Source organism: Columba livia, chromosome 13, assembly GCF_036013475.1.
Source record: "Columba livia isolate bColLiv1 breed racing homer chromosome 13, bColLiv1.pat.W.v2, whole genome shotgun sequence".
Classification (NCBI taxonomy): Eukaryota; Metazoa; Chordata; class Aves; order Columbiformes; family Columbidae; genus Columba; species Columba livia.
Window position 1 is genome coordinate 6,501,628 of NC_088614.1, and position 26,977 is coordinate 6,528,604.

The 26,977-nt window shown below is 61.0% G+C and overlaps 6 protein-coding genes across 11 annotated transcripts in view; 4 read left to right on the top strand and 2 right to left on the bottom strand.

Moving 5' to 3' along the window:
- PIEZO1 (piezo type mechanosensitive ion channel component 1 (Er blood group)) overlaps window positions 1–5,708 on the top strand; it is a 25,084-nt gene extending 19,376 nt beyond the window's left edge. The window contains exons 34-51 of one of the 2 annotated variants that reach the window (XM_065028770.1): window positions 14–186; window positions 259–380; window positions 466–630; window positions 700–958; window positions 1,033–1,221; window positions 1,597–1,894; window positions 2,011–2,131; window positions 2,219–2,366; window positions 2,445–2,659; window positions 3,088–3,246; window positions 3,324–3,471; window positions 3,566–3,754; window positions 3,843–3,935; window positions 4,033–4,205; window positions 4,278–4,400; window positions 4,490–4,569; window positions 4,663–4,861; window positions 4,975–5,708. In XM_065028770.1, the coding sequence (XP_064884842.1) occupies window positions 14–186; window positions 259–380; window positions 466–630; window positions 700–958; window positions 1,033–1,221; window positions 1,597–1,894; window positions 2,011–2,131; window positions 2,219–2,366; window positions 2,445–2,659; window positions 3,088–3,246; window positions 3,324–3,471; window positions 3,566–3,754; window positions 3,843–3,935; window positions 4,033–4,205; window positions 4,278–4,400; window positions 4,490–4,569; window positions 4,663–4,861; window positions 4,975–5,224 (3,104 nt within the window). In that variant the 3' untranslated portion in view covers window positions 5,225–5,708. The remainder of the gene's footprint in view (window positions 1–13; window positions 187–258; window positions 381–465; window positions 631–699; window positions 959–1,032; window positions 1,222–1,596; window positions 1,895–2,010; window positions 2,132–2,218; window positions 2,367–2,444; window positions 2,660–3,087; window positions 3,247–3,323; window positions 3,472–3,565; window positions 3,755–3,842; window positions 3,936–4,032; window positions 4,206–4,277; window positions 4,401–4,489; window positions 4,570–4,662; window positions 4,862–4,974) is intronic. The other variant, XM_065028771.1, reaches the window with a different exon arrangement.
- CTU2 (cytosolic thiouridylase subunit 2) lies at window positions 5,619–9,487 on the bottom strand. 2 transcript variants are annotated; one of them, XM_065028810.1, is made up of 15 exons: window positions 9,302–9,487; window positions 8,778–8,958; window positions 8,326–8,404; window positions 8,188–8,247; window positions 8,054–8,114; window positions 7,784–7,893; window positions 7,423–7,694; window positions 7,211–7,346; window positions 6,973–7,104; window positions 6,786–6,877; window positions 6,597–6,688; window positions 6,431–6,512; window positions 6,288–6,354; window positions 6,153–6,211; window positions 5,619–6,055 (listed from the first exon to the last, which is right to left on the bottom strand). In XM_065028810.1, the coding sequence occupies exons 2-15, from the start codon at window positions 8,831–8,833 to the stop codon at window positions 5,992–5,994; spliced, it is 1,362 nt and encodes a 453-aa protein (XP_064884882.1). In that variant the 5' UTR covers window positions 8,834–8,958; window positions 9,302–9,487; the 3' UTR covers window positions 5,619–5,991. The 2 variants fall into 2 exon arrangements, with proteins under 2 accessions (XP_064884882.1, XP_005504781.2); XM_005504724.3 differs by having other exon boundaries at window positions 8,778–8,849; window positions 9,302–9,458.
- The window catches only part of RNF166 (ring finger protein 166), a 23,032-nt gene continuing 5,498 nt past the window's right edge, over window positions 9,444–26,977 (top strand). The window contains exons 1-7 of one of the 4 annotated variants that reach the window (XR_010465914.1): window positions 9,444–9,652; window positions 10,978–11,134; window positions 11,925–12,037; window positions 12,209–12,323; window positions 12,522–12,775; window positions 13,154–13,261; window positions 14,264–16,453. Coding sequence is in view for 2 of the 4 variants with exons in the window: in XM_065028814.1 (XP_064884886.1) it covers window positions 9,480–9,652; window positions 10,978–11,134; window positions 11,925–12,037; window positions 12,209–12,323; window positions 13,154–13,261; window positions 14,264–14,329 (732 nt within the window). In the remaining 2 variants the exon portion in view is untranslated. The other 3 variants (XM_065028814.1, XM_005504852.3, XR_010465915.1) reach the window with 3 other exon arrangements.
- Window positions 17,774–21,006, top strand: MVD (mevalonate diphosphate decarboxylase). The gene is made up of 10 exons (XM_065028811.1): window positions 17,774–17,930; window positions 18,617–18,687; window positions 18,778–18,892; window positions 18,973–19,119; window positions 19,190–19,389; window positions 19,487–19,561; window positions 19,718–19,936; window positions 20,017–20,132; window positions 20,215–20,323; window positions 20,733–21,006. Exons 1-10 carry the CDS (start codon window positions 17,861–17,863, stop codon window positions 20,811–20,813), a joined length of 1,203 nt encoding a protein of 400 aa, XP_064884883.1. The 5' UTR covers window positions 17,774–17,860; the 3' UTR covers window positions 20,814–21,006.
- On the top strand, window positions 21,483–24,024 carry LOC102091746 (cytochrome b-245 light chain). The gene is made up of 6 exons (XM_065028812.1): window positions 21,483–21,667; window positions 22,342–22,411; window positions 22,607–22,681; window positions 22,883–22,966; window positions 23,042–23,123; window positions 23,216–24,024. Exons 1-6 carry the CDS (start codon window positions 21,610–21,612, stop codon window positions 23,396–23,398), a joined length of 552 nt encoding a protein of 183 aa, XP_064884884.1. The 5' UTR covers window positions 21,483–21,609; the 3' UTR covers window positions 23,399–24,024.
- Window positions 24,782–26,977, bottom strand: part of IL17C (interleukin 17C) — a 4,082-nt gene continuing 1,886 nt past the window's right edge. The window contains exons 2-3 of the mRNA XM_065028816.1: window positions 25,766–26,091; window positions 24,782–25,414 (exon numbers count right to left, since the gene is read on the bottom strand). Coding sequence (XP_064884888.1) covers window positions 25,165–25,414; window positions 25,766–26,091 — 576 coding nt within the window. The 3' untranslated portion in view covers window positions 24,782–25,164. The remainder of the gene's footprint in view (window positions 25,415–25,765; window positions 26,092–26,977) is intronic.

Below are 26,977 nucleotides of genomic sequence, written 5' to 3' on the forward strand. Positions count from 1 at the left end.
GTCGCCTCGGCAGAGCGCGGCAACGTGGTGCAGCGGGCGCTGAGCACCCTGCGGTTCCTGTGGGTGCTGTGCCGGGCCATGGTGGACGGGCTGACTCAGTGGCTGGACACCTGCACCCGGGAGCACACTGACATGTCCACTGTCCTGCGCCTTGAGAGATATGTCCTCACACGCCGCCTGGCCACTGTGAGCCCCAGGGGGACAATGGGATGGGGGGGTGACAGCCCTGCGGTGGCACTGACCCCCTGCCCGTTGCAGGGAGAGGACATGCACCGTGGGGTCCTGGATGAGCTCTACCTGCCGCCGGAGGAGGAGCCCCCCGAAGAGCCAAGCACAGGGGGGTCTGGTGTTGTGGACCCCCAAAACAGCATCGCTTCCAGGCAGGTGCATAGATAACACCCCGAGGGGCCAGCAGGCAGGGGCTGGCAGGCTGGGGACTCACCCCTGTCCCCACACTGTCCCCAGCGGGCACCAAGAAGCCATCCCCCCCCTGGCGGAATGCCCACTGCCCCCCAGCAACCAGGAGCAGGTGACACCCTGGGGGTCCCAGGAGGATGTGGACGGGTCTCGGGAGCTGTTGGCCCAGCCCCAGAACCGCAGCCGGACGGCCAGCGAGCTCCTCCTCAGCAGGTATGGGCATGTGGGGACATGGGGCTGGGGGGGGCAGCGGCGCTGGCTCACACCCCCTGCACCCCACAGGCGCTTGTACTTCCCTGAGCTGGAGGAGTCGGAGCAGTTTTATCAGTCCCACAACCGGTTCCTGAAGCTGCTGCTGGCCGGGTACCGCTGCGTGGCCGCACACTCCGAGCTGCTCTGCTACTTCATCATCATCCTTAACAACATGGTCACTGCCTCCGTCATCTCCCTCTTCCTCCCCATCCTTGTCTTCCTCTGGGCCATGCTCTCCATCCCCCGGCCCAGCAAGCGCTTCTGGATGACGGCCATCATCTTCACCGAGGTAGGGACAGGAGGTGGCCAGGGAGGGGACGATGCCACCTGGCTGCCATCCGCTGACCCCCAGTGTCTCCGCAGGTGATGGTGGTGGTGAAATACCTCTTCCAGTTCGGGTTCTTCCCCTGGAACAGTTACGCCATGCTGGTGCGCAACGAGGGCAAGCCCTTCTTCCCACCCCGCATCCTGGGCTTGGAGAAGAGCAACCGCTACATCAAGTACGACCTGGCCCAGCTCCTGGCGCTCTTCTTCCACCGCTCCCTGCTGCTGGTGAGCTGGGGGCTGCAGGGGCTCCTGGCATGCTGGGGGCTCTGCTGTGCTTCCCACCCAAGGCACCTGTTGCTGGTTGGGTTCCTGGGGTGCAACAGGATGGGGAGTGGGGTGTGTGGGGTGGGGGGCATCAGGAACAGAGTGGACACCAGGAGGAGATTTTGTACATGGAGGGTGGTGAGAGCCTGGCCCAGGTTCCCAGAGAGGTGGTGGATGCCCCATCCCTGGAGACATCCCAGGCCAGACTGGACGGGGCTCTGAGCAACCTGAGCTGGTGAAGATGTCCCTGCTCATGGCAGGGGTGGCACTGGGGGAGCTGGGAACATCCCTTCAATCCAAACCATCCTGTGATTCTATGACCGTTTTCCTCCCCAGTCCTACGGGCTGTGGGACCATGAGGAGGACCCCTTCCCCAAGAAGAAGGCAGAGGTGGAGCGGACGGAGGACGAGGAGGAGGAGGAGGAGAGGCGGGAGGAAGCACCATCCCCACTGCTGCCAGGGGCTGAGGAGGGAATGGAGGTGCTGGCAGAGCCGGAGACATCAGGCACAGCTGTGGGGCCAGAGCCAGAGCATGATACTGTGGGGCAGGAAGAGGTGGCTGAGGCCACACAGCTGCGCTTCAGGAGGAAGAGGAGACAGGGTAGGAAGCAGCTGGAGGTGGCTCTGGAGGAAGGTAAGCAATGGTTCCTATCCCTTGTACCCTGGTGAGGGGTGAGGCTGATGTCCCCAAGGGCAGGACTTGGCCTTGCAGGACCCCGAGCTGTCACCCATGCTGTGTGTCACTCACAGGGGATGGGGAGGGAGAGTTGGAGGAGGAAGAGGAGCAGGAAGAAAAAGAGGCAAAACAGAGCCATGCTCAGAGGAAGCTGAAGGCATTTGGGCTGCAGGTCAAGCTCTTCTTCCTCACCACGTGAGTGCCCTCCGGTGGTGGTTGGGGTGCAGGATGTGGGGTGCAGCCCCAGTCACCCATCCCCTTTGTCCCTTCTGTCCTCTCCAGGGCGCAGAACATGTACCAGCCGGTGCGCGGGTTCTTCCGGGACATCCTGCACACCCAGCAGCGCGCAGCCACTGACGTCTACGCCTTCATGTTCCTGGCCGATGTGGTTGACTTCATCATCATCATCTTCGGCTTCTGGGCTTTCGGGGTGAGCAGGGGAGCTTCCTGCAGGGCTCCCACTGTGGGGTCGGGCTGGGCCATGCCCTGACCCCTCCTGCACCTCCAGAAACACTCAGCGGCCACCGACATCGCCTCCTCGCTGTCAGATGACCAAGTGCCAGAGGCGTTCCTGGTGATGCTGCTCATCCAGTTCACCACCATGGTCATCGACCGGGCGCTCTACCTCCGCAAGACTGTGCTGGGCAAGCTCATCTTCCAGGTCATCCTGGTCTTCAGCATCCATCTCTGGATGTTCTTCATCCTGCCGGCTGTCACCGAAAGGTACTGCATGATCCTAGGGTGGCAGCTTTGTTTCCCCAAGCCTAGCTGGTGGCCCAGCCTGGCCTGAAGGGTGACATCTTTACAACAATTGCTCTCTACAACTACCTGAAAAGGAGATTATAGCAAGGAGGTTGTTGGTCTTCTTTCCCAAGTAACAAGAGACAGGATGAGAGGAAACGACCTCAAGTTGCACCAGGAGAGGTTGAGGTTGGATCTTGGGAACAATTTCTTCCCCAAAGGGCTGTTGGGCATTAGAACAGGCTGCCCAGGGCAGTGGTGGAGTCACCATCCCTGGAGGGGTTGAAAAGATGGAGATGAGATTCTCAGGGCTGTGGGTTGATGCCAGGGCTGGGTTAGTGGTTGTGCTCGATGATCTTGAGCATCTCTTCCAACCAAAATGATTCTGTGATTCTATCTGTCTCCCACAGGTTGTTCAGCCTCAACACGGTGGCCCAGCTGTGGTACTTTGTAAAGTGCATCTACTTCTCGCTCTCAGCCTACCAGATCCGCTGTGGCTACCCCACCCGCATCCTGGGCAACTTCCTCACCAAGAAATACAACCACCTCAACCTCTTCCTCTTCCAGGGGTACGGGACGGGGCCACACAGACCCCCGCCTGCCCAGGGGGTGCCATACCAGCTCCCTCTCCCTGTGTGCCCCCCAGGTTTCGCCTTGTGCCCTTCCTGGTGGAGCTGCGGGCCGTCATGGACTGGGTCTGGACGGACACCACACTGTCCCTCTCCAACTGGATGTGCGTGGAGGACATCTACGCCAATGTCTTCATCATCAAGTGCAGCCGTGAGACGGAGAAAGTACGGCCCTGCTATGCTGTGAAAGGACCCCCAATAAGCCCCTTGTTGCTTGAGGTCCACCCAAGCCCACCTGTCACCTTGTGCCCCCTCCCAGAAATACCCCCAGCCCAAGGGGCAGAAGAAGAAGAAGATCGTGAAGTATGGCATGGGCGGTCTCATCATCCTCTTCCTCGTGGCCATCATCTGGTTCCCGTTGCTCTTCATGTCACTGGTGCGCTCTGTGGTGGGCGTCGTCAATCATCCCATAGACGTCACCGTCACCCTCAAACTTGGGGGGTATGAGGTGAGGATGCAGGGGCATGTTGGGGTGCCCAGCCTGGATGCCAGGGTCCCTTGCCTGGGTGACAGCACCCTGTTTTTCCCCCCACCAGCCACTGTTCACCACGAGTGCCCAGCAGCAATCCATCCAGCCCTTCACCCCCCATGACTACGAAGCCCTCACCCACCAGTTTGAGCAGCAACCGGTAAAACCATCCCCACAAACTCGCTCCCAGCCCCATCCTGCTGGGTGCCCCGGGGTATCCTTGGGTGGAGGCTGAGCTGTGTCCCCCCCGGTGGCAGGTGGCCATGCAGTTCATCACGCTGTATGGCTATGAGGACATCGTGACCGCCCGCATTGAGGGCAGCTCAGGCGCGCTCTGGAGCATCAGCCCCCCGAGCCGGGAGCAGATGCGGCGGGAGCTGCAGAACGGATCGTCCGACATCACCATCCGCCTCACCTGGACCTTCCAGAGGTACCACCAGCCCGATGTGGGGGGGAAGCCCTGTTTGTATCCCCCCCCTTGCTCAGCCTGTGCTGCCTGCAGGGACCTGGGCAAGGGGGGGACGGTGGAGCACACCTTCGACAAACATAGCACCGACCTGGAGCCTGGCGCACCTCAGCGCATGGAGCTGGCCCAGCTGCTGCAGGGCACCCGCAACACCCCTGTGTGAGTGTCCCTGGGGAGGGAAGGGGTTGCTGGATGCCACCCATGCTTGGCGAGAGTGTGCCCCCCCTGCTTACCCCATTCTTTTGCAGGCAAGTACCCAAACTCTTCCCCAAATACATCCGCGCACCTAATGGCCCTGAAGCCCCCCCAGTCAAGCAGCTGCTGCCAGGTGGGTCACACCATGTCCTCCCCCCCAAAATAAACGGTTGTTGGAGCACAGCTGTGGCTGTGCTGTGCCCTGATGGTGTCACCCCCATGGCAGACGGGGAGGACAGTTACCTAGACGTGGAGGTGCAGCTGAAACGGGAGCGCATGGGCCCCGGCCGAGGGGGCAACAGCTTCTTGGAGTGGTGGGTGGTGCGGCTGAAGGAAGCCCCCCCTGATGACGGCCACATCCTCCCCATGGTCATTTTCAATGATAAAGTCAGCCCCCCCAGCCTGGGTTTCTTGGCTGGTTACGGGTACGTATTGGGGGGTGAATGGGGAAAGGGGTGGTAGGGACCACCCAGCTGCACCCGAAAAAGAGTGCAGGGGGGTGGGATACAGGCTCTGCCCCCCCCCCCCAACCTTGCAGGATCATGGGGCTGTATGTCTCCATCGTGCTGGTGATCGGGAAGTTCGTGCGGGGTTTCTTCAGTGAGATCTCGCACTCCATCATGTTCGAGGAGCTGCCCTGCGTGGATCGGATCCTCAAACTGTGCCAGGACATCTTCCTGGTGCGTGAGACGGGCGAGCTGGAGCTGGAGGAAGAGCTCTACGCCAAGCTCATCTTCCTCTACCGTTCCCCCGAGACCATGATCAAGTGGACACGGGAGAAGGAATAAGGGGAAGGGGCTCCAAGCCCACCCTGTGCCCCCCTTTGGGGACATCACCACCAATGCCTTAACCAGCCCCCCCCCAATCTGGGGCTGTATCCTGCCAGGGGAGGCAGAGGGAGGATGTTTTATTTCTTACGTTGCCATCCAGCCTGCGGAGACCACATTGTGCCTTCCTGGGGCGGGGAGCAGGAGCTGCCCCCCCACACCTGCTGGGCACCCCTTGCTGCCGGGCAAGGTGGGGGGGCAGGAGCTGGCTGGTGCCCCTCTCTGCTCTCCCCTGCTCTAGAATCAGGTTTAACTCAAAAGCAATAGCCCCCCAGCCCCAGGATGGGGGGCCCTGGGCCATAGCACCCCCGCAGTCAAGGAGGGGAGCTAGCAGCCCCAGCTGGACTCTAGACACTTGTTGTGACTTTGGTTTTGTTTTTTTTATTATTAATTCAAAAGGTTTATTTATACAGATATCTAATAAAACAAAGCTGAGGCTTCCCTAGCTGATGTGTGGCTGGGGCAGGGGGATGGGATGGGATGGGATGGGATGGGATGGGATGGGACGGGACTGGGGACCTGCTGCCCTGGGGGTACCAGCACCCTCCCCCCCCAGATGGGGGCTGGGGGCTCTCCTCGCTTCCTCAGCTGTAACCAAAAGGGGGTATAACACAGCTACCTGGGTGCCAGGGGACCCCAGGGGCTCTAGTCACCCACCATCCTTTGGGAGGGGTGACATCCTGCCCCACCAGTGCCCCAGAGGGATGGGGATCTGTCCTCAAGCCCCTTTAGCTCTTGCCGGGCTCCTCATCCTCCTGTGGGACCTCCAGGCTCTGCTGTTCCGTTTCTGCGCTGCAAGGGACACAGTGTGGGACACAGGACATGGTGTGGACAGAGAGACGTGGCAGCAGGGGCTGTGTGGCAAGGAATGGACCCTTTTCCCCCCTACCTGCGGATCCTGCGCTGGGCCTCAGCACGCACATAGGGTGGCAGCGTGGCGAGGGGACCCTGTGAGAGAGAGGTGACACAGCTGGGGACCCCCGTCCCCAAGGAGAGCTGCCCCACCGCACACCGAAAGCCTCACCAGTTCCTTGAAGGTGAGGCGGCAGCCGTAGCATAGCAGTGGGATGAAGGCGGCTTTGCTCTCAGCCCTGCAGGGACAGGGACACTCAGTGGGGACAGTGTGGTGACCCCGGTGCCACCACAGTGTCCCACCCCGACACTCACGGTGCTGCTGGGGGGTCCTGGCAGCACCCATTCTCCTCCGGCTCCTCCATGATCAGCGTGGGCTCCAGCGCCAGCTCCTCCTCTGCAAGAGTGGGAGGACACGGGTGTCACTGGGGGTGCGTGGCTGCCCCCCACAACCCCCGCAGCCCCCATCTGCCCCACTCACCCCCGTCGATGTCCAGGGCGCACAGGCAGAGCAGGCAGCGCTCCGACTCGCTGCTCGCCTTTGCTGGGGCTGGGCTCAGCTTCTCACCCGTCCTGCAGCCAATTTGTGGCGGTGAGCAGGTGCACCCCACTTGTCCCCCAACCCTCCCAATCACCACCCTGGGGTGTCCCTGTGCAGGGGACGCCATACCGGTAGACGGTGCTGATGGTGGCGGGATAATCCTCCTGCAGCCCCAGGAGGAACCGTTCTATCAGGCGGTGGATGCTGGGCTTCTCCCGGCGCTGGGGGAGTGAGCAGGGGCAGAATGGGGGTCCTGTCCCCGTCGTGGGGACACAGAGCTCAGGATCCCTCCACAAGGGACATGGGATGTCCCTACCTTGGTGCGGAGGGGTGGCGCAATGACGGTGGGGACACGGAAGAAATGGTTATAGAAGGCGATCTCCTTGGCCGTGTAGTCCCGCATGGGCCGTACCACCAGCACATCGCCGTGGCGGTCATCCACGAAGCCCTGCGGGTACGTGGCTGCTGAGGGACCTCCCCATGGCGTTACGTCACCCTCTGGGTAAGAACGGGCCACCACCAGCTCGGGGACAGGGTGCCGGAGGGCTGCTTACTGTGTCAACGGCGAGGAAGGCACCACGACCCAGCGCCAGGTTGGTGAGGAGCTTGATGGCCACACGGGTGCAGCTCTCGGCTGTCATCACCTTGGCATAGCCCTTGGTCCGAGCTGTCTGCAGGATAAGGTGGGTCCTGGGGGACAAGGTGACATCGGCTCAGTGTCACCGCGCCATGCCGGTGTCAGCGCTGGGCAGGATTGTCCCCTCACCGCAGCATCTGCAGCAGCTCCTCTCTTGCCGTCGCCGTCTCCACGGCCTCAAAGAGCCGCAGCAGCTCCTGCGTGCGGGCAGGGGCAGGCAGGCGGGGGGCAGCCGGGTCCCCCACCTGGGTGCTGGGACCAGGCGGCGAAGTGCCACCATCCCTGTCCCCCTCCTGCCGCTGCTGCTGGATGAAACCCTCCACGGCCTCCTTGTAGGACGGGCCGGGCTTCCCAGACCTCCCCGGCCCGGGCCGCAAGATGGATGCAGGCAGCTCCAGCGCCTGTGAGGCAGAGGTAGACATCAGGGAGGGGTTTGGGACAGCCAGATGTGTCCCCCTGCCCTGGTGTGTCCCTCCCAACATCCCTGTACCTGCTCCAAGTGGGCCAGGTGGAAGGGGAAGCCAGTTGCTTGCAGCAGGGCCTCCATGTGGGCTAGGCTCTGCTCCCGCTGCGCCAGGCTCTGTCCCCGCACCGCTCCCTCTGCGCGGCACCACCAGGGACCTCGCGGTCAGGACAGGACACCCAGCCAGAGGGGACACCCCAGGGTGCCACAGCCATGCTGGGCTTGGTGACAGCTCCCAGCCCTGGCATGGCACAGAGGGACCCTGCCCTGGGAGCGGGCAGCAGGTCTAATTCTTACCGTCAACATAGATGAGGCTGGGGACAAAGCGGAGCTTTTTGGCCGTCTCCCGGCTCAGCCCCTAGCAGAGGCGCAGGGTGAGGGGCTGAGTGAGCCATAACCTCCCCAAACCCTCCCATTGCCCCCGCACTCACCTCCTGCACCTGCCGGAGCATGGCACTGGAGGCCGGGCCCCCCGACAGCGCCAGCAGCACCTGCAGGGACAGGAGGGACGGTCACTGGCCCCAGCAGTGCCTCACAGGTCACCCCCATGTCCATGTCCTCCTCCATACCTTCTCTCCCGGGAATATAACACGGTTCTTGCCCAGCATTGCACGGAACTTGTGCACAAAGTAATCATGGAAGCAGCCGCTGTGGGGACACAGCTGTGAGCCACAGCATGTCGCATGGCCCCCAGCAACCATGTCCCCAAGCCCAACACTCCTGAGCCCCACAGCTCCAAGCCTTGATGTCCCCAAGACCCGATGTCCCTGAGAACCAATGTTTCCAAGGCACAATATTCCTGTACCCTGCTGTCCCCAAGCCCCCTGTCTCCAGGCCCCAACATCCCCAAGCTCTGATGTCCCCAAGCCTTGATGTCCCAGAGACCCAATGTCACCAAGCACCAATGTCCCAAAGACCCCATGTCCCCAAACCCTGTGTCCCCACACCCCAAGGCCTCTGCACTCTGTGTCCCCGCACCCCGATGTCCCCACACTGTACAGCCCCTATCCCAGTCCCTTACCGGCAGAAGGGGTCCCCGACGCGGATGATGAGGGCGGCAGAGCCCCCACACTTCATGCAGGGTCGTGGGTGGCTGCAGGGACACGGGGGTCACTTGGGACACCAGTCGCCAACACACGCCGGGGGCGATACCCGGCGCGGGGGGCCGAGATCCAGGTCCCCGGGGCAGCACCAGGAGTGTACTGGGGGGAACCGGGGACAGTGCAGGGGGTACCGCAGGTAGCACCGGGAGATACCGGGGACAGCACCGGGGTGGCATCGCAGGTAGCAACGGGAGGTGGTAGTGGTGGCAACACTAGAGACAGCACCAGGGGGTACCAGAGGGATAATGGGGACAGAACCACACGGCAGTTAACGGGGAGTACCGCGGGTACCGGAGGGAAACCGAAGCTAGTACCGGGGGGCTACCGCTGCGGTAGCAGGGAGGGGTTACCGAGGGCAGCACTGGAGGGGGTTGGGAGGGAACCGCGGACAGCACCGGGAGCGGCCCTGGGGGCCCCCCCGGCTCCCGGCTCAGTGTCCTACCTGTGGCCCTGGCCGCGGCGCCGTGCCGGCCCCGGTCCCGCCCCGCACCCGCCATCCTCCGCCGCCTCACACATGGCGGCCGCGCTCGGCTCCGCGCTCGGCTCCGCGCCGCTCCCGATGGTGACGCGGCGGCACGCGTCCCTACGTCACTCCCGCCCCTCCCGCGGCCGCCGCCGCCATGTTCCGGAACCTGCTGGTGGCGGCGGCGCAGCGGCCCCAGGCCCCGGGCGGGTCCCCGCGGCCGCCACCTCCCGCCGGCCCCGCCGCCGAGGCGCTGGAGGCGCAGTTCAGCTGCCCCATCTGCCTGGAGGTTTTCCACCGCGCCGTCGGCATCGCCGGCTGCGGACACACGTGAGCCGGGGAACGGGGGCGGCGGGGACCCCCGGCCTGGCCCGACCCCCGCGGACCGATCCGCCGCGGGCACTGGGCAGCGGCCCTTCTCTTGCACCGGGGCCCCTCCGGGCCCGCTGCCCGGTCACCTCAGCCGTCACCGGCACCCCCAGCCCACCCTGCCAGCCCGGTACGGCGACCCCCAGCCCAGTACTAGGATTCCCCAGACCGGTACCGGGACCCCTATCCCACCCTGGCCCGGTACCTGGACTCCCAGCCTGGTACTGGGACCCCCAGCCCAGTACCGGGACCCCCAAACCTGGTACCAGGACACCTGTCCCACCCTGTCAGCCCAGTACCGAGACCCTCAGTAAGGTACTGGCACCCCCAGCCTGGTACCGGGACACCTGTCCGACCCTGTCAGCCCGCTACCGGGACCCCCCGCCCAGTACCAGGACCCTGATTCCACACTGTCAGCCCAGTACCAGGACCCCCAGCCTGGTACTGGGACCCCCAGCCCGGTACCGGGACCTTGGTCCCACCCTTCCAGTCTGGTACCAGGACCCCATATTTTTCCCAATCCCTTTAGCCCGGTACTGAGGACCTGGCACCAGCTCCCATTCCCCAGCGTGGTTCTGGGGCTGCTCCCCCCATGGGTGCTGTGACCCCCAGTACTCAGGGAAAGGCTACAGGGAGCTGGTCCCCAGGTCCTGCCAGTGTTGCGATGACACCTTGTCCCGCATTCATGGTCAGTTTTTGGGACACTTTGGTCTCTGTTGAGGCTGTGGCTTTGCTTGGTGCCCCAGCCTGGTCTTGCTCTTCCCCTGCACCCCCCAGCTCATCTGGGGCTGGGGGCAACTCATGGGGGTGATGCCAGGGAGCTGGGCAAGGGGCATCCCCCCATGCAACAGCAGAGGTTGAGCAGCGTTTCCTTCCCCTGTTCTGGGTGGGCAGGAGGAGGGGACAGGGACATGGTGACAATTGACTTTGTCGGGGCCAAACTGCTTTACCCCCTTCCCTGGGGGAACCATCCTGCACTTCCCCTCTGCTGCTTTGACTTCTCATCCGCGCTCCCGCGGGCATGAGGACCTGACAGGTGCTGAGCCGGGCTCTGACGTGCTCACCGGCTTTATCCCCATGTGGCCTGGGTGCTCAGCACTGTTTTTTATTTGGCTCAGCTCATATCCAGTCCCGGCCATGGGTCTCAGAGCAGCAGCCTGTCCAGGGAGATCCTTTGGGTTGTGGGCTGTGCCTGCCCTCCCCGCAGCCTCTCCCACGCTCCCATTTCTGTCCAGTTCTCCCAGTGGGGCTGCTGGGCTGCTTGACGCTGCTCTCTGTGTCCCCAGGTTTTGCGGGGAGTGCCTGCAGCCCTGCCTGCAAGTGCCATCACCGCTCTGCCCGCTCTGCCGCATGCCTTTCGACCCCAAGAAGGTGGAGAAGGCATCCAGCGTGGAGAAGCAGCTCGCGTCCTACAAAGCTCCCTGCAGAGGCTGCAGCAAGAAGGTAAAGCTGGCGGGGGTGCGCTGGCTGTCCCCGTCCCATGCAGGCACGGCATCGTTTGGCTGCCAGTCCCGCAGCTGCAGTCACTTGCTGTCAGTGGTTCGATTTGTGGGATCCCCTGTTTGATGGGTCCCCAACTGCACCTGTGAGGTGTGGGGTCCCCTGCATGCCTTTGGCAGCAGACTGGAGCTATAGTTTGACAGTGGGGACCTTCAAAAGAAGGCTGAGGTGTTCCTGCCACACGGGAGAGGCTGAGACAAACTATCTCTGATGCTGCTTCTAACCGGGGGGAGGATTTAGGTCTTGCTTAAGGTGCTGTGATCCCAACAGTCACAGGGGACCTGATCTGGCATCATGGCCAGGCCCTGGGTCTGGGACGCTTCAGGCACCAGCTGTAAATTCATGGTGTGTCTCCACTGATGCATTTTCTGGCTCCCGTTAACTTTGGGAATCTTCTTGTAACTCCCTGGTTGTGGCCCAGGAAGGATCCCGTATAGTGTCGGGTCAGTTTGGGGTTTCCATTGGCCAACAGTTCCTCTTTTGCAAAGAAAAACAGTGTTGGTGCTGCAGTGTGGCTTGTGCGTGACCTCTGGGGACACATACAGCGAGCGTGCAGCCCCAAATCTCTGTCCTGCAAGGAAGGATGGGCTGGTGCAGTGTTTCCATGCTGACGTGGGTCTGTCCTGCACAAACCAGTGTTCGCTCTGACCTCGGTTGACCAAAACTGCTCTCCCGAGCTGTAGGGAAAGGTGTCACGGCCTCCAGGAATGTTTCTTCTCTCCTCATTCTCCAGGTGACCCTCGCCAAGATGCGCTCTCATGTCTCATCCTGTGCAAAGGTGCAGGAGCAGATGGCCAACTGCCCCAAGTTTGTTCCCGTTGTCCCCACGTCCCAACCAATCCCCAGGTACTACTGCATGTTGGGCAGGGAAACGTGTCCCTTCTTGCTGGCTGCACTGGCACTTACAAGCCTTAAAATCCAAGCATGTGTTCTGTTTTCCCCTGGGTAATCACAGGGGGAAATATCAGTCCCCCCATCACTTCCCAGGGGATCTGAGCTCGTCCTTGTTCTCTTTAGCAACATTCCCAATCGCTCGACATTTGTGTGCCCGTACTGCGGCGCCCGGAACCTGGACCAACAGGAGCTGGTGAAGCACTGCATGGAGAACCACCGCAATGACCCCAACAAAGTGGTGAGCGATGCTGGGACGGGCTGGTTTTGTGCAGGGTAACTCCTGAAAATCCAAATACACCGGAGCTGATGCCTCCGAAGCCACCAGCACGCAGACCTGCTGCTGCGCATGAAGTACAGCTGTTTCCAGATGTTTGATTTAAATCTCATTTGATTTAAATCTCGTTAAATCTAGTTTGATTTAAATCTCGTTGACCAGACGCTCTCTGGAATGAGCTGCCTCCGTTCCCCTGTGCCTGCGACCTGCCTGGTGTGGAATTTCCTCTCCCCATCCCTGCTGGGTTGACCGAGATGGTGAATTTCCAGCTCTGGCACCATCTCAGACATGAGGAAGAAATTGTTGCCCCTGAGGGTGGTGAGAGCCTGGCCCAGGTTGGCCAGAGAGGTGGTGGATGAACCATCCCTGGAGACATCCCAGGCCAGGCTGGACGGGGCTCTGAGCAACCTGAGCTGGTGAAGATGTCCCTGCTCATGGCGGGGGGGAACTGGGGGAGCTGGGAACGTCCTTTCAACCCAAACCATCTGTGATTCTGTGATCTCAGAGGTGCTTGTGCACATGTAAGTTATCACCAGGTTAAAGCAGCTGTGCCACGTGCCAGAGGCTCCGTGCACCAAGGGATCTTCTTGGAAGGGAGTGAGGACCCCAGTATTTAGCACATCCCTGTCTGTGAGAGAAAGAGGGCCCCCACTCACCTCTCCCTCATGTTGTGGCTGCACCAGCCACCCCAGGGGATGTGGTGGCACAAGGGTCTGTGCCCACAAGTCACGATTCCCCTTCAAGTCACGATTCCCCTTCGAGTCAAGACTCCCCTTCGTCCCTGCCCCCCGCAGGTGTGCCCGGTCTGCTCAGCCATGCCCTGGGGGGACCCCAGCTACAAAAGCGCCAACTTTCTCCAGCACCTTCTCCACCGGCACAAGTTCTCCTATGACACGTTTGTGGTGAGTACGGCCCCGAGCTGAAACAGAATCATCTTCTCCACATCCCATACCCAGTAGCCGGGAGATGAAACTGGCTCTTCCCATCCTGCTTTTAGCCCCTTGGGAGAGGAATGGGATGGATCCTCCTTTGGGCTTTTGGGAGACACCCCAAAAGTCGATTTATTCAGGCAATAAGCTCCAAGCAGTCTTTATTCTAGCCAGAATTGTTTAACAAAGAAAATCAACTAGAAATGTGTTTAGCCAAAATTATTCAGCACTTTGACAAGGGAGGCACATGTGTAGCCCCACTTAGGAGACCCCCTGTGGGTGTAGGGCTGGGCCCAGGCAGTGTTCAAGCTGGTTGTCATTGGACACACCAGGAAAAAAAGAAGAGGAAAATGTTAGTGCTTTATGTGAAGATGGCTTCTTTCCTCTGCGTGCTCCATTAAAGTCTTCCCCTGAGGAATTTTTAAAAAAAAGCTTTTTTCTTTGAGGCTTCACACGCCGTGGGAGGGGAGCAGCCGGGGTTTCGGGGTCTGGCTGCTGCGTGGGGGTATCCATGACCCCGCTTGGGGAGCTGCTGACCCCTCCTGTGTGGGGGTGAGGGGTTGATTGCCCAGCCCTGGCCCCAGGGACCTGGGGAGGCTTTGTCCACATCCTGCTCTTATTGCAGGGCCATTTGGTGTCGGGGCAAGGGACCCACAGCTATTTTATGGACAGATATTTCCAGTTGAGGGAGTGGTTGCTGTGTCGCGTAAACCCAAAGCGGAGCGGTGGAGAAGCCTCTGTTCTTGCCCTTTGGCTGCAGCTTCTCTGTGGGAACATTTCACCCCGACCAGTCTAAGAGCAGAGCTGTTGTTGGCAGGAGAGGGACCGTGGGCACAAAGAACACCCCAAAATGTGCATTCTGGGGACCTGTTTGCCAGAGGAGCTGGACACTTGCAGCCTTGCTGGCTCAATGAGCAGGATGTTCAATGGGGGCTGTGTGGCCAGACTGTCCTGACCATCCTTCTCTGTTTCTAGGACTACAACATTGATGAGGAGGCGGCGTTGCAGGCTGCCCTGGCGCTGTCGCTCTCTGAGAACTGAGAGTGACCACGGAGCATCCATTTGGACCCCCCTCGCTGCACCGTCTCCTTTTGCACACTTGGCCTTCCCACTGGGGAGACACGGAGCTTGTCACCCCCCCGGACACCTGCTGCCGCCTCCCATCCCTCTCCTCTCGGGGCAAATCCCACCTTGTTGAAGAAGGTGGAGACTCTTGAGCATCGCGCTGGACCAGTGAGCGAGCAGAGACGTCCGCTGCTGGGAGGGGAGAGGAGTCGGTGCCGGAAGGATCGTTCCTCGGTTAGATGTTTCATATCCGTATACGGAGTATATACCTGTATCCAGATCTATTTATTATTAGATGCTTTTTGGCACCATTTTGTCTTCACACTCTCTGTTGCGGTTAAATAATAGGTACGTAAAACTATGATGCATTTTGTGCAGAAATGCCCTGGTTTGAAAATGCAGTCGTCTGCCTCCTTTTTGAAAAGGAAGAAAACAACATGGAGCAACTTTTGAACTCTTCAAGGCTTTTTCCAGAGACGTCAGTCTGTCCCATGCCTTGTGCTGCAGGCAGGAGCTGCCTCTTTTGCCACACTGAATCCTGGGGCTGCCTCAGTGTTGCCCTTGCGTTCCTCGTGATGGTAGAAGGTTCGGAGGAGTCCGCAGGGATGGCGTCCGGTGAACCCCTCGCATTTCTCATTTTGTACTGGCTCTTGTGATACTGAGTTCTTGCATTTTTCTACATTAATTGGCGTGATGCCTTTTCCATGTTTTATAGAGCAGCAACAGAAGCTGTTACTCTTCACGCTGCAATATATGTCACCGGGGACAAGAGTATTTTTATGGAACATTATTAAGAAAGTATATTTTTAAAAAAACAAACAAACATGCTGTGGATTTGAAATCGGGTGGGAGGCAGGAGCCGGACCCCCACGGGACTCTGCGGAGGACAGGAGAAGCATGCGAGCGTCCCCTTCAGTTTTTTCTGGGCTGTTCCCTCCCCTCCTTGTCATGTTTCTCTGCAGGCGGGTGCTGATGCAGGAGAGGCCAGTTCAGAGCAGCGTCTCGTCGGGTGCCGAGCAGGGCATGGTTGAGCTTTTGGTGGCTTAACCCTCGCGGGCAGGGCTCCCTGGACACGGCCGCAGGCAGGATGTAATCCCAAGTGCTGCTTTTCTGTCTGCAAGCGAGCAGGCAGGTCGGTTGTGCCATGCTAGAGCTGTGCACGGAGCAGCCAGGTCATGTCTGGTGATGGGCGCGCAGGGGCAACGTCTCCCCACACATGATCTCATCCCTGATGCTGAGCATCTTGTCCCCCTGAAATAGGGGGCTGCATCCCCCTTTCCCAGGTCTCTCGCTGGGAGTAGGGCACACCTGGGCAGATGTTGATCCAAGGGATGCTCCTTAGTGTCCTGGTGACTGTCCCCTCTGATCCCCCGCAGGGCTTTGCAGAGAAGGGGTGTGGGACAGCCCATCCCTCCGCGTGTCCCTGCTCGGGGAAGTGCCCTTTTGGGGTTTATCCGAGCCTTGGCTCTCGCTTCAGCTCTGTTCTAGCAATACTGTCTTGTTTCTTACTTTGCTCTCAATAGTGCTGGGTGTTTTGGGGGCTGTGGGCTCCCCCGTGCCGCTGGCAGCTCTGCGAGGAGCAGGCAGAGGGCAGGGAAAGGCTGGAGCTGCTCTGCTCCCCTCCCTCCAGCCAGGCTGGCGAGGAAGAATGGGTTTGTCCCTTACCCGCACGGTCATCCTGGCACCTTCCCAGCCTGGGGGACATCCCTGGTGGGACAGGGAGCGCTGGCATCTCCCAAAAGGGACCCAGGGGGGTTTCCCAGCCCTGTGCTCAGCCGGGACTCTTGAGTCCCAGAGCAGCTCTGGCTTGTAGGGAGCTCCCTGCCTCTGAGACAGCACTGTTAACCTCTCTGTCTCCTTCTTCCCCCTCTTCCTCCTCCTTTTTGCCCTGCAACGCCAGAGCAGGGGCAGTGAGAGCTGCTTTTGTAAAGCACTTTAAGGCCCGGGATGTGAGGGCTGCTGGCCGCACTCGTCAGTGTGTTACCCGCCACTTTTTGCATAACTAGAACTTTTACTGAGACGTACTGTTTTTTGAAGAAGAATAAAATCAATGAGGTATTTGTAGCAAACCATTTTTCTCAATAAAGGCAGTTTCATCCACGGGCAGCTTCCCTGTGTGGTCTCTGCCCCCCATCCTCCCTTATATGGGCTGCTCCTTCTCCAAACATAGGACTCATCTTCACAGCTTTGTGCCATACTCATTAACTCCTGTTAATGGTGCTGCCATGGGGTTTGGCAATGCCATTTCATCACCTCGGCCCTCCCCCCTGCCCCGGGTGCTGGCCAGGGGACCACAGCGGGTGTCCCTTGGGGTGTCCTGGCTCCGAGCCCCTGAGAGGCCGTTGGGGTTCCCCAGGGACACAGGCTGCATCTGTGTCCCCCTCCCTGGGGCAGCCACTGATGTCCCCTCAAAGGGGTCCAGGGGTCCACCCTTGTCCTGGTGCTGGCCTGTCACCTCTGGTTTAACCCCAGCACACAACTAGGACCACGCAGCCACTCACTTAATCCTTCCCCCCACCGTGGTGGGATGGGGAGGAGACTCAGGGAAAAATGAGGTAAAACCCATGGGGTGGGATAAAAACAGTTTAACAGAACAGCCAAGGAAGTTATAACAATAATAACAAAAGAATATACAGAGCGAGGGATATGTGATGCAATCGCTCACCAACCTGGAAACTGATGCCCAGCCCGCTCCCAAGCAACAGTCACCAACACCAGTCCTGTATGGCTGATCCTGGGGAAAATAACCGTGCAGTGGTTGTTGTTATTATTGTTATTGTTATTATTATTATCATCATCATCAAACAGCCGATGCTGGAAAAAGAGTAAATACAAAAAGCCAGTTCCAGCTACAGACAGAGCATGAGGTGAACGGTCCAGCCTGGCCGTGGATATCGGTGCTGTGCTGTTGTGCTTCCTCCCAGCTTCCGCGTGCACCTGCAGCTGGAAAGTGGAAAAACTGTCCGCGGTTTGCCTGGCAATAGCCAGGATATCGGCGTGTCCTTGCGCTCGTCTCATTCCGACCGCAAAATGCAGCCTTGCTACTGGGAAAAAAAAACAACTCCACTGGAGCACTGGGGCGGTGCTGGGGTAACTGGAAGCACTGGTGCATTGGGAAAACTGGGGTTTCTGAGGGCACAGGGAGCACTGGGGTAACACTGGAGCGCTGGGGGTGTTGGGAACAGGAGACTGCCGAAGCACTGCGAGCACTGGTAAGTACTGCGAGAGCCCGGACTCCGGGCTCGGCACAACAGCGCATGCGCAACTCCTGCCCGACTCCAAGATGGCGGCCTCGCAAGCCCGTCCCAGCGCCGGCAGGGGCGGGGCAGGGCGGGGCCGCTCCGTGGTCCGATCGCTGCCATTGGACACCGTGTGCCGGGTGCTGCTGCGCTGACCAATGGCGAGGCGGCGGCTTGCCACAGGTGACGGCCACCTGCATGGCGCGGGGGCGGGGCTTGAGGCTGCTCGCACTTTGCCGGGAGCCCCGGGAGCGGCGGCAGCAGCGCGATGGCGGAGGAGCGAGCGCTCGCCATGGTCACCTGCACGGCCCCGGTCAACATCGCCGTCATCAAGTACTGTGAGTCTCGGCGGCCCGCGGGCGGGTGGCGGCGGCTCTCCCGGCGGCCGGGACGCTCACTCGGTGCTGCGGAGCCCCCGGGCGCAGGCGCAGGGCCAGGCGGGGCGGAGACCCCCGGAACGGGGTGTGGGGACGGGGCTTGGACCTGCCCGGGGTGTGAACGGGCAGAGATGCCGTGAGGGCCGTGCCAAGCTGTGCCGTGCCGTGCCATGACTTGCTAGAACAAAATGTCACAGAATCAGAGAATCGTTTTAGTTGGAAAAGGCCTTTGAGATCATCGAGTCCACCCATAACCCAGCCCCCGAACTGACCCACGTCCCTGAGAACCTCATCTCTGCTCTCTCCAACCCCTCCAGGGATGGTGACTCCACCGCTGCCCTGGGCAGCCTGTTCCAATGCCCAACAGCCCTTTTTTGGGGAGAAATTATTCCCAAGATCCAACATCAATCTCCCCTGGCACAACTTGAGGCCGTTTACTCTTGTCCTGTCACTTGTTCCTTGGGAACCAACACCCTCCTCACCACCCTGGGCACAAATACTGAAAATATTGATTATAGCTGCAGTAGCTCAGCTTATTAACAAACAAAATGAGTGCTTCAGATGCCCAACACCTCTGACAAGCTGTAGCAAGCTGTGCCGAGCAATGCCGTACCAAGCTGTGCCATGCCGTGTTCTCTCTCTCACAGGGGGCAAGCGAGACAATGACCTGATCCTGCCCATCAACTCCTCCCTGAGTGTGACGCTGCACCAGGACCAGGTTGGTGTGGGGTCAAGGTCAGGGTCAGGCCCCTCTGCCCCACTCCTGCCCCCTTCCAGCCCTCCATACTCACCCCAACTCTCCCCGCAGCTGAAGACCACCACTACAGCTGCCGCCAGCCGGGACTTCACGGAGGACCGGCTGTGGCTGAATGGGGAGGAGGCTGACATGGGGCACCCCCGGCTGCAGGCCTGCCTGCGGGAGGGTGAGTGTCCCCCACCATGGGCACCCCCCAGGACCGGGAGGGTTGTGCCCCGTACCAAACCCGCACCTGTTCCCCCACAGTGCAGCGCCTGGCCCACAAGCGCCGAGGTGGCAGCGCCGAGGATGTGGGCCCACTCAGCCTCTCCTACAAAATCCACATCGCCACCGAGAACAACTTCCCCACCGCTGCTGGTTTGGCGTCCTCCGCCGCTGGCTACGCCTGCCTGGGTGGGTGAGCGGGGACGTGGGGGGTGGTGGTGATGGGGTGTCCCCCCTTGACCACGTGCCGTCCCCGCAGTGTCGGCGCTGGCGCGGCTGTACGGCGTGGAGGGCGAGCTGTCGGAGGTGGCACGGCGCGGCTCGGGCAGCGCCTGCCGCAGCATGCTGGGGGGCTTCGTGCAGTGGCAGCGGGGCGAGCGGCCGGACGGCAGGGACAGCCTGGCCCTGCAAGTGGCCCCTGAAACGCACTGGCCGGAGCTCAGGGTCCTCGTCATGGTGGTGAGGGGGCTGGAGGATATGGCTGTACCTGCTGGCTGGGTGGGGTTTGGGGGGATGGTGCGGGGGGTTTGTGTCCCACTGTCTGTGCTCCCCCCAGGTCAGCGGGGAGAAGAAGCCGGTGGGCAGCACGGCAGGGATGCAGACCAGCGTGGACACCAGCCCCTTGCTGAAGGTATGGTGCAGGGTTTGGGGTCCCATTTCCCTTAGCTGGGGACTTCTCTTCATGCCGGGGGGCTGCGCCTGCAATGCCACTCAAGCAAAGCCCAAAGGCTCGCGGTGCTGTGAGTGTCCTTGAATGGGGGTGACCGTGACCCTCTGGCTGCGGCAGCACCGAGCAGAGGTGGTGGTACCGGAGCGCCTGGAGCTGATGATGCGGCACATCCGTGAGCGGGACTTCGAGGGCTTCGGGCAGCTCACCATGAGGGACAGCAACCAGTTCCACGCCACCTGCCTTGACACCTTCCCCCCCATCTTCTACCTCAATGACACCTCGCGGCACATCATCGCCCTGGCACACCGCTTCAATGCCCACCATGGCCGCACCAAGGTACTGGCCGGCCCCGCGCAGCTCCCGCTTTGCTGTGGTCCCCAACCAGGTCACTGTGTCCCCCCCACATTCCACCACAGGTTGCCTACACCTTCGACGCCGGCCCCAACGCTGTCATCTTCACGCTGGCCGACACTGTGGCTGAGTTTGTGGAGGTGGTGAAACGCAGCTTCCCACCTGCCACCAACGGGGACCCGTAAGGGCGATCGCATCTCTTACTGGGGAAGGAAAGGGGGCGCTGGGGGTGGCTGGGGACTGAGTGCTTGGCCATGCTGCAGGTTCCTGCGGGGACTGCCTGTGGGCTCAGCCTCACTGCCGGAGGAGCTGCTGGCGGCTGTTGTGACGGAGCCGGTGCCAGGGGCCATTCGGTACATCCTGCACACCCAGGTAGGGGAGCTATGGGGAGACGTGTGGCAGGGAGGCCCCATCAGTGTCCCCAGGGGGTGTGTGGGACCCCATCCCCAGGGGTGTGCATGCACTCCCATCCCTGTCCCCATCCCCGGGGGGGTACCTGAGACCCCGTTCCAGTCCCCAGAGGTATGCAGGACCCTGTCACCATCCCTGGGGGGTTTGTAGGACCCTATCCCTGACCCAGGGATGTTCATGGCCCCCCATCCCTGGTGGGGTCTGTGGGACACCATCACTGTCCCCAGGGATGTGCAGGACCCCGTTCCTAGACATGTTCCCACTGCCATGACCCATGGAGTGGCCTTTTGGTGTCTGGGGGGCCCAGAGCTGTCCCACAGCCCCCAGTGGGGGGTCCCTGGTGCCCCTAACTCTCTCTGCTGTCCCCCAGCCCGGCCCCGGTCCCCAGCTCCTGGATGACCCCAGCCAGCACCTCCTGGGAGCGGATGGTCTGCCCCGCTGCAGTGCCTGAGCTCCGGGGCCATCGCCGTGGACATCGCCAGGGACAGCTGTGATGTACCGGGGGGCTCTGCTGGTGCCACCTGGAGGGCTTGGGGTGCTGAGTCTGGCCTGGTGCTAAGTTGTCCCCAGCCCTGGGGTGGGTTGTGACCCCTCCAGGGCTGGTTTTTACTCTTTTGTAAGGAAATAGAGGTTTTCTGGCTGCAGTGCTGTTTTGAGGTGTCTGGGCTCTGTGGGTGGTGTTGGGGGGACGAGTGGGCAGTGCTGGCTGCAAGGTGGGGGGCAGGGGACAGCTGTGCATGGCCCTGCTAGGGCTGATCCTGTCGCCTGTCACCCCAGATGTACCTGCTGGGACCGATCCTGTCCCATATCACTCCAGACACCCCTGTCCTCCTGCACAGCCCCTGTCCCCTCTGGAGATGCTTGTGTCCCCTATCCCCTCAGTTGTCCCTGCTGGGACTGCTCCTGTTCCCCCACGTGGCTCCTGTCCCCCCGTGTCCCCTGCAGGGCTGGTCCTGTTTCCCCGCAGCCCCCGTTCCCCTCTACGTCCCCAGGGGCTGGTGCGCTGTCTCTTTGGGGAGGAGCTGGAGCGGGTCCCCGCGGGGGAAGTGGCCTGTTGGATGGGGGGCGTGGTCTGCAAAAAGAGGGGGCGCGGCACGTGGAATAAGGACACGGTCTACGGAAAATGGGCGTGGTCTGCGGGGAATGGGCGTGGCCTCGGGCGAAAGTGGCTGGGTTACACTGTAGCGGCGCATCCGCCTTCCGGGTCCGGACCAGCGGAACGGAACCGAAAGGGACCGGGACGAGCCATGGGGCAGATCGAATGGGCTATGTGGGCGAACGAGCAGGCGCTGGCGGCCGGGCTCAGTGAGTGCCGGGGGTGCAGGGGCAGGACCTGGCTGCTGCCGGGGGTCCCGAGCGCCCCCGCCCCGCGCAGGACCCCCTCCGGGCCCCCCTGGCTGTGGGTGTCCCCGCACCGGGGGGAAGTTGAGCGCCCAGCGGGATGGGCAACCCGGCTCCGGGAGGGGCTTGGGGGCTGAGCCCCGGGGGGACAAAATGGTACGGCCCCACTCAGGAGGGCGGCAGCACCCGGGGGACCTGGGCCCGGCAACCGGGGGGCGACGGGGGCTTCCGGGATGGCGCAAACTGGAGGCGCCGGGGACGATCGGGAAGTCCCGGTCCCGCTGGGGATGCGCAGGGCAAGAGTCTCCCCTCCCTCCACCTCTTTCCCCTCCTTCCCCTCCCTCCCTCCCTCCCTCCTCTCCTTCCTCTCCCTCTCTCCGGCTTTCCTGCCCACTCAGGGCAGCCAGAAGGGCGCAAAGCTCGTGGGTGAAGGCGACATGTGGCCACGGGGACAAAACCCTCCCCCCGCCAGCCCCGCACCCTGGAGCCCCTCAGGTCACTTCCCTGTGGGTAGCGCACACAGCATCCCCCCAGCATCCCGCATATTGGGGTTGTATCCCAAGTTGGGGGTTTGTATCCCGGGTTTGGGGGGCTGTGTCCCCAGGCAGGCCCCTCCCAGCCCCGCTGTGTCCCCGCAGTCATGCTGACGGGCGGGATCGTGGCCGTGGCGGGGCAGTTCAAGGGCTGGTACTTCGCGGCGTACGCCATGTATCCTTATGGGGAGGATGCCCGGGGCTGGGCTGCAGGAAAAACCTGCCCTGATTGGAGTGGGGGACATGGACGGGGCGGACGCACCATCCTCCTCTCCACTCTGGGCCCAAATCACTCTTTCCCTGCCCCAAAGAGCCCTTTCTTTGCACTAACCCTGCCCCCGAGCGCCCCTTTCCTTGACCCCCCCCTCAGCGCAGCAGGTGTTTTGGTCTGCCTGCTCGAGTACCCCCGGAGCAAGCGGAAAAAGGGCTCGACCATGGAGAGGTGGTAAGTGGTGTGTGCCCCCCCCCACACCCCCAGAACTGGGCGTCCTGATACCCCTCAGCCACAGGGACATGGCACCAGGGCTGGGAGCAGAGCTGGATGGGTTCCCTTGCGGGAGACAGCACGGTGCTGCAGGGGCTCCAGGGCCTGGGTGCCCCCAGGGTGGGGGCTGGTCCCTCTGACCCCCACAGTGTCGCTCTGCAGCGGCCAGAAGTACCTGACGGCAGTGGTGAAGGTGTTTGGGCCCCTCACGAGGAATTACTACATCCGCGCCATCCTGCATGCTGCGTAAGTGGGGCGTGGGGTCGAGGCTGGGGTACAGCCCTCCCTGAGGCCCCCCTGAGCCCCCAGTCTCTCACACAGCCTGGCTGTCCCTGCTGGTTTCCTCCTCTCTACCATCCTGGGCACCGTCTGCTTGGGCATCGCCAGCGGCATCTACCTGCTGGTGAGTGCAGAGTGGCTTCGCAAGGGGGTGTTTTTCGGGGGGGGGGGCGCTGGGGAAAAGGGCCCCCCATGCCCACCCCCATGGCTTCGCAGGCAGCGGTGCGTGGGGAGGAGTGGAGACCCATCGAGCAGAAGACCCAGGAACGGCCACATGTTGGGGACACCATCAAGCAGCCCCCCAGCAACCCCCCGCCCCGGCCCCCTGCTGATGCCCGCAAGAAGCAGCCGGCAGAGGTGGGGGGGCAGGTGAACCCCATCCCCGTCGAGGCTGAGTAACATGGGGCCCCTCCTGCTCCTGCCATGCCGCTCGTGCTCCTGCTTCTCAGCTGCATCCTGGTTCACTGGGAGGAAACTGGGGTGCCTGGATCCTGGGGATCCCCAAATCCCCAGGGGTGCTCAGCTCCTTGCTGGATCTCCAGTTCCTGGAGATCCCCAAAATCCTGGGGATGCACAGATCCCTGAGAGGTTCCCAGCTCCCTGAGGGATCTCCAAATCCTGGAGATCCCCAAATCCCCAGAGATGCTTGGATCCCCGAGGAATCCCCAGTTCCAAGGAGCTCCCCAGCTTCTGTTGGATCGCCAAGGATGCCCCCATCTCTGGGGATCCCCAAATCCCTGAGGATGCTCAGCTTCCCAGTTCCCAAGGGATCCCCAGCTCCTGGGGCTGCTCAGCTCCCTGGGGATTCCCCAGCTCTCCCAGCAGCACCAAGTCCCCTGGGGGATCCCCAAATCCCTTGGGAACCCCAGTTCTCCAGGGAATTCCCAGCTTCCCAAGAAGTCCCCAGACCCTGCAGCCCCTTGGGGATGGGGGGCGGATCAGGCAGCTCTGCTCCCTGCACTGGCTCTCGCTGTTTCTTGTCACTTCTGTGGTTGCTGTTGCAATAAAAGGTGGGAAAACTTCCAGTTCCCCTTCTTCTACTCCCCTGGGGGGCTGCAGCTGCTGGGGCCACGTGTGGGGGTTTTAAGGATAAACAGTGCGATTACGGGCATACCCTGTGGTGCAGCTGAAGCTGGGCTGGAGCAGAGTGGGGCCGCTGCAGGGCCATGTCCCTCGTGCCCCGGGGGGGACAGGGAAACATCCCCAAGGGCTATAGGGGCAGTGGTGTGTTGTCCCCAGGGCTGGTCCTGTGCTGTGGTTGCACCTCAGAGGAGCCCTCAAACCTAGAGTGAGCCCCCAACAGGGAAGGGGTGTGGGAGAATTTCCCTACCCACTCCCACTTGTGGGTGCTATAGGGTGACTGGGTGTGACATGCGGGGAACAAGGGACAGTCACATCCATATGCTGCATGGTGGTGACAAATTCTTGACCTGGTTGGGCATCAAACGTTGCTCTGTGCTCCCCCATGTGAACCCTGGTCTCATGGGCGGTGCAGCTGCCCCAGGGCACCCGTGGATGCTGGCAGGACAAGTGGGGTGGCCCCGGCAGGTGGCGCTGGGCCCGTGGGTGCTGGGGGGCAGAGCCGTGGGAAAGGAGTGAGTGGTGGGGAGCTGCGGGTGCTGGGGCTGCCTCCCCTCCAGGGCTGGGACCACCCTCCCCATTGCCTCCCAGTTGTACTGGGTGCACTGGTGCTTTGCCGAGCATCGCCCCACGGGACACCCGTGGACACGTTCCCATCCCTTTGTCACCCCGGCTCTGGCTGGGAACAGAGCAAGGAACATGCCCGGGGGGGTCGTCCTTTATTTGCTGCCGTCGTTAAATAGCACATATAGAGGAAACAATAAATAGGTTTAGGGGAAAATAAATAACCAGCGAACCCCCTTACAGTGCTCGTAGGGTCTGGCTGGGGAGGCCTTGGGCACCGTGGGGTGACGCCGGACCCTGAGTCGCAGCCTTTGTGGGGGTCAGAGGGGGGATCAGCAATAAATACGGGTTAAAAAAAAAAAAAAACAAACCCCAGCAGCAAGGCTGATAAATAACTCATAAATAAGAAAGTGATGGGTTGAGGGGACACCCGGCTGTGGGTGGGTGCTCTAAAACAAGCACGGGTGGGGGCGGACGCGGTGACACAGTCACGCTACGGGGCTCCACGGGAGCCGGGGGGCTCAGCGGGCAGTGCGGGGCAGGACGCAGGTGCAGCCCACTGGCACCCTGATGTAGTCCACCTCGAAGGTGACGAGGCCGGGGCCCGCGGGACGGGGACAGGGCTTGCGGCGCAGGACCATCATGGTCTGGTGGATGGCCACCGAATTGAGCGACGTCGTCTCCCGCCCCGTCTTGACGTCCACGCAGCCGCTGCACAGGCACTCGGCGAAGGCCAGCTTGCGTGGGTAGCGGTTCTCATCCTCATCGATGCTGTGGATTGCGGGGGGACACGGTCAGTGAGCCCCTTACCCTGTGCCCTCCAAGTCACCCCTGTGCTGGGATCAACAGTGCCAGGTAACAGGGATGCCCCTGGGAAGAGGTGTGGGAGGGATGCTTGGGGAAACTGAGGCACAGTGCGGCAGCCGGGAATGGGTGTTGGAGGGATGCTTGGGGAAACTGAGGCACAGAACAGCAACCAGGGAAAGGGTGTTTGAGGGATGCTTGAGGAATCTGAGGCACAGAACAGCAACCAGAGAAGGGGTGTTTGAAGGATGCTTGGGGAAACTGAGGCACGGCGTGGCAGCCAGCGCAGAATGGGGGCCCTGGGAGACACACACTCACCGGTAGCGCCACGGGGAGATGGAGCGCTCGTTGGGCTCGCTGCGCAGGCCGCTGCGGAGCTGCAGTGCTGGGCAGGTGGGCTGGCGGTGGCGGCGGTGGCGGCGGGGGTGGCCCTCGGTGGCCTCCTGCACGCGCTCCAGCTGCGGCACCAGCTGCACCGGCACGTAGTGGTCCCAGCGCAGGCTGCGGCCCAGGAGCTGCGCGGGGGCTTCACCGTCCCCCAGCTCCCCCGCGCTGTAGCAGCGCACGTGGGGGTGATGCGGAGGGATGCGCAGGCTGGGGCACGGGGCCAGGGCAGCCAGGAGCAGCAGGGCAGAGAGCCAGCCCTGCGGGAGAGCGCGTCAGAGGGGACACTGCGGCTGGGGACGGGGCACACCGGCGTGCACACATAAACACACAAAATATACACGGAGCACCAGCACACGTCTATATACACACCCATCCTCCCAAAGTTGTACATGTGCCTGCACATATGTATGTAGCTATACAGACACAAAGATTGCCTGTACATACACGTACATGTATGTGTGTGTATATCTATATCTATTAAAAAAAAACAGAAAATACCTGAATACACACACAGAGTGCACAAACACACTGTCAGCATGGACACCCACAGCACCAGCATATGAACATCCACCCAGGGAGACAACAGCACTTGTGACTAACAGACTCTAGTGCCACTGTGCACATGTGGATAAGTACAAGCACACATATACACCTACATGCCCTGCTCTTCCATGCGCATACACAATTACATACGTTTTTATGTATTTGTATGTGTATATATAGATATACACAAATATACACACATACAGAGTACCAGCATGTCTATCCAAACACACACCCCACCACCCCCCCCAAGATGTAGCGTGTGTATGTGCACATGTGCATACACACGCGTGTACAGCTACACAGAGAAGAATAACCGTACATACACATATGTGTGTGTATGTGTGTGTATATATATATATATATGTGTGTGTGTGTGTGTGTGTATGTGCATGTATATATATATATAAAAATATATATATATATATATATAAAATATATATATATATAAAATATAAATATAAATATATATATATATATATATACATATATATATATATATATATATACACACAAACAATACCTGTATGCACATGCATAGAGTGCACCAACATGCACACTATCAGCACAGACACCCGCAGCACCGGTACATGCGCATCC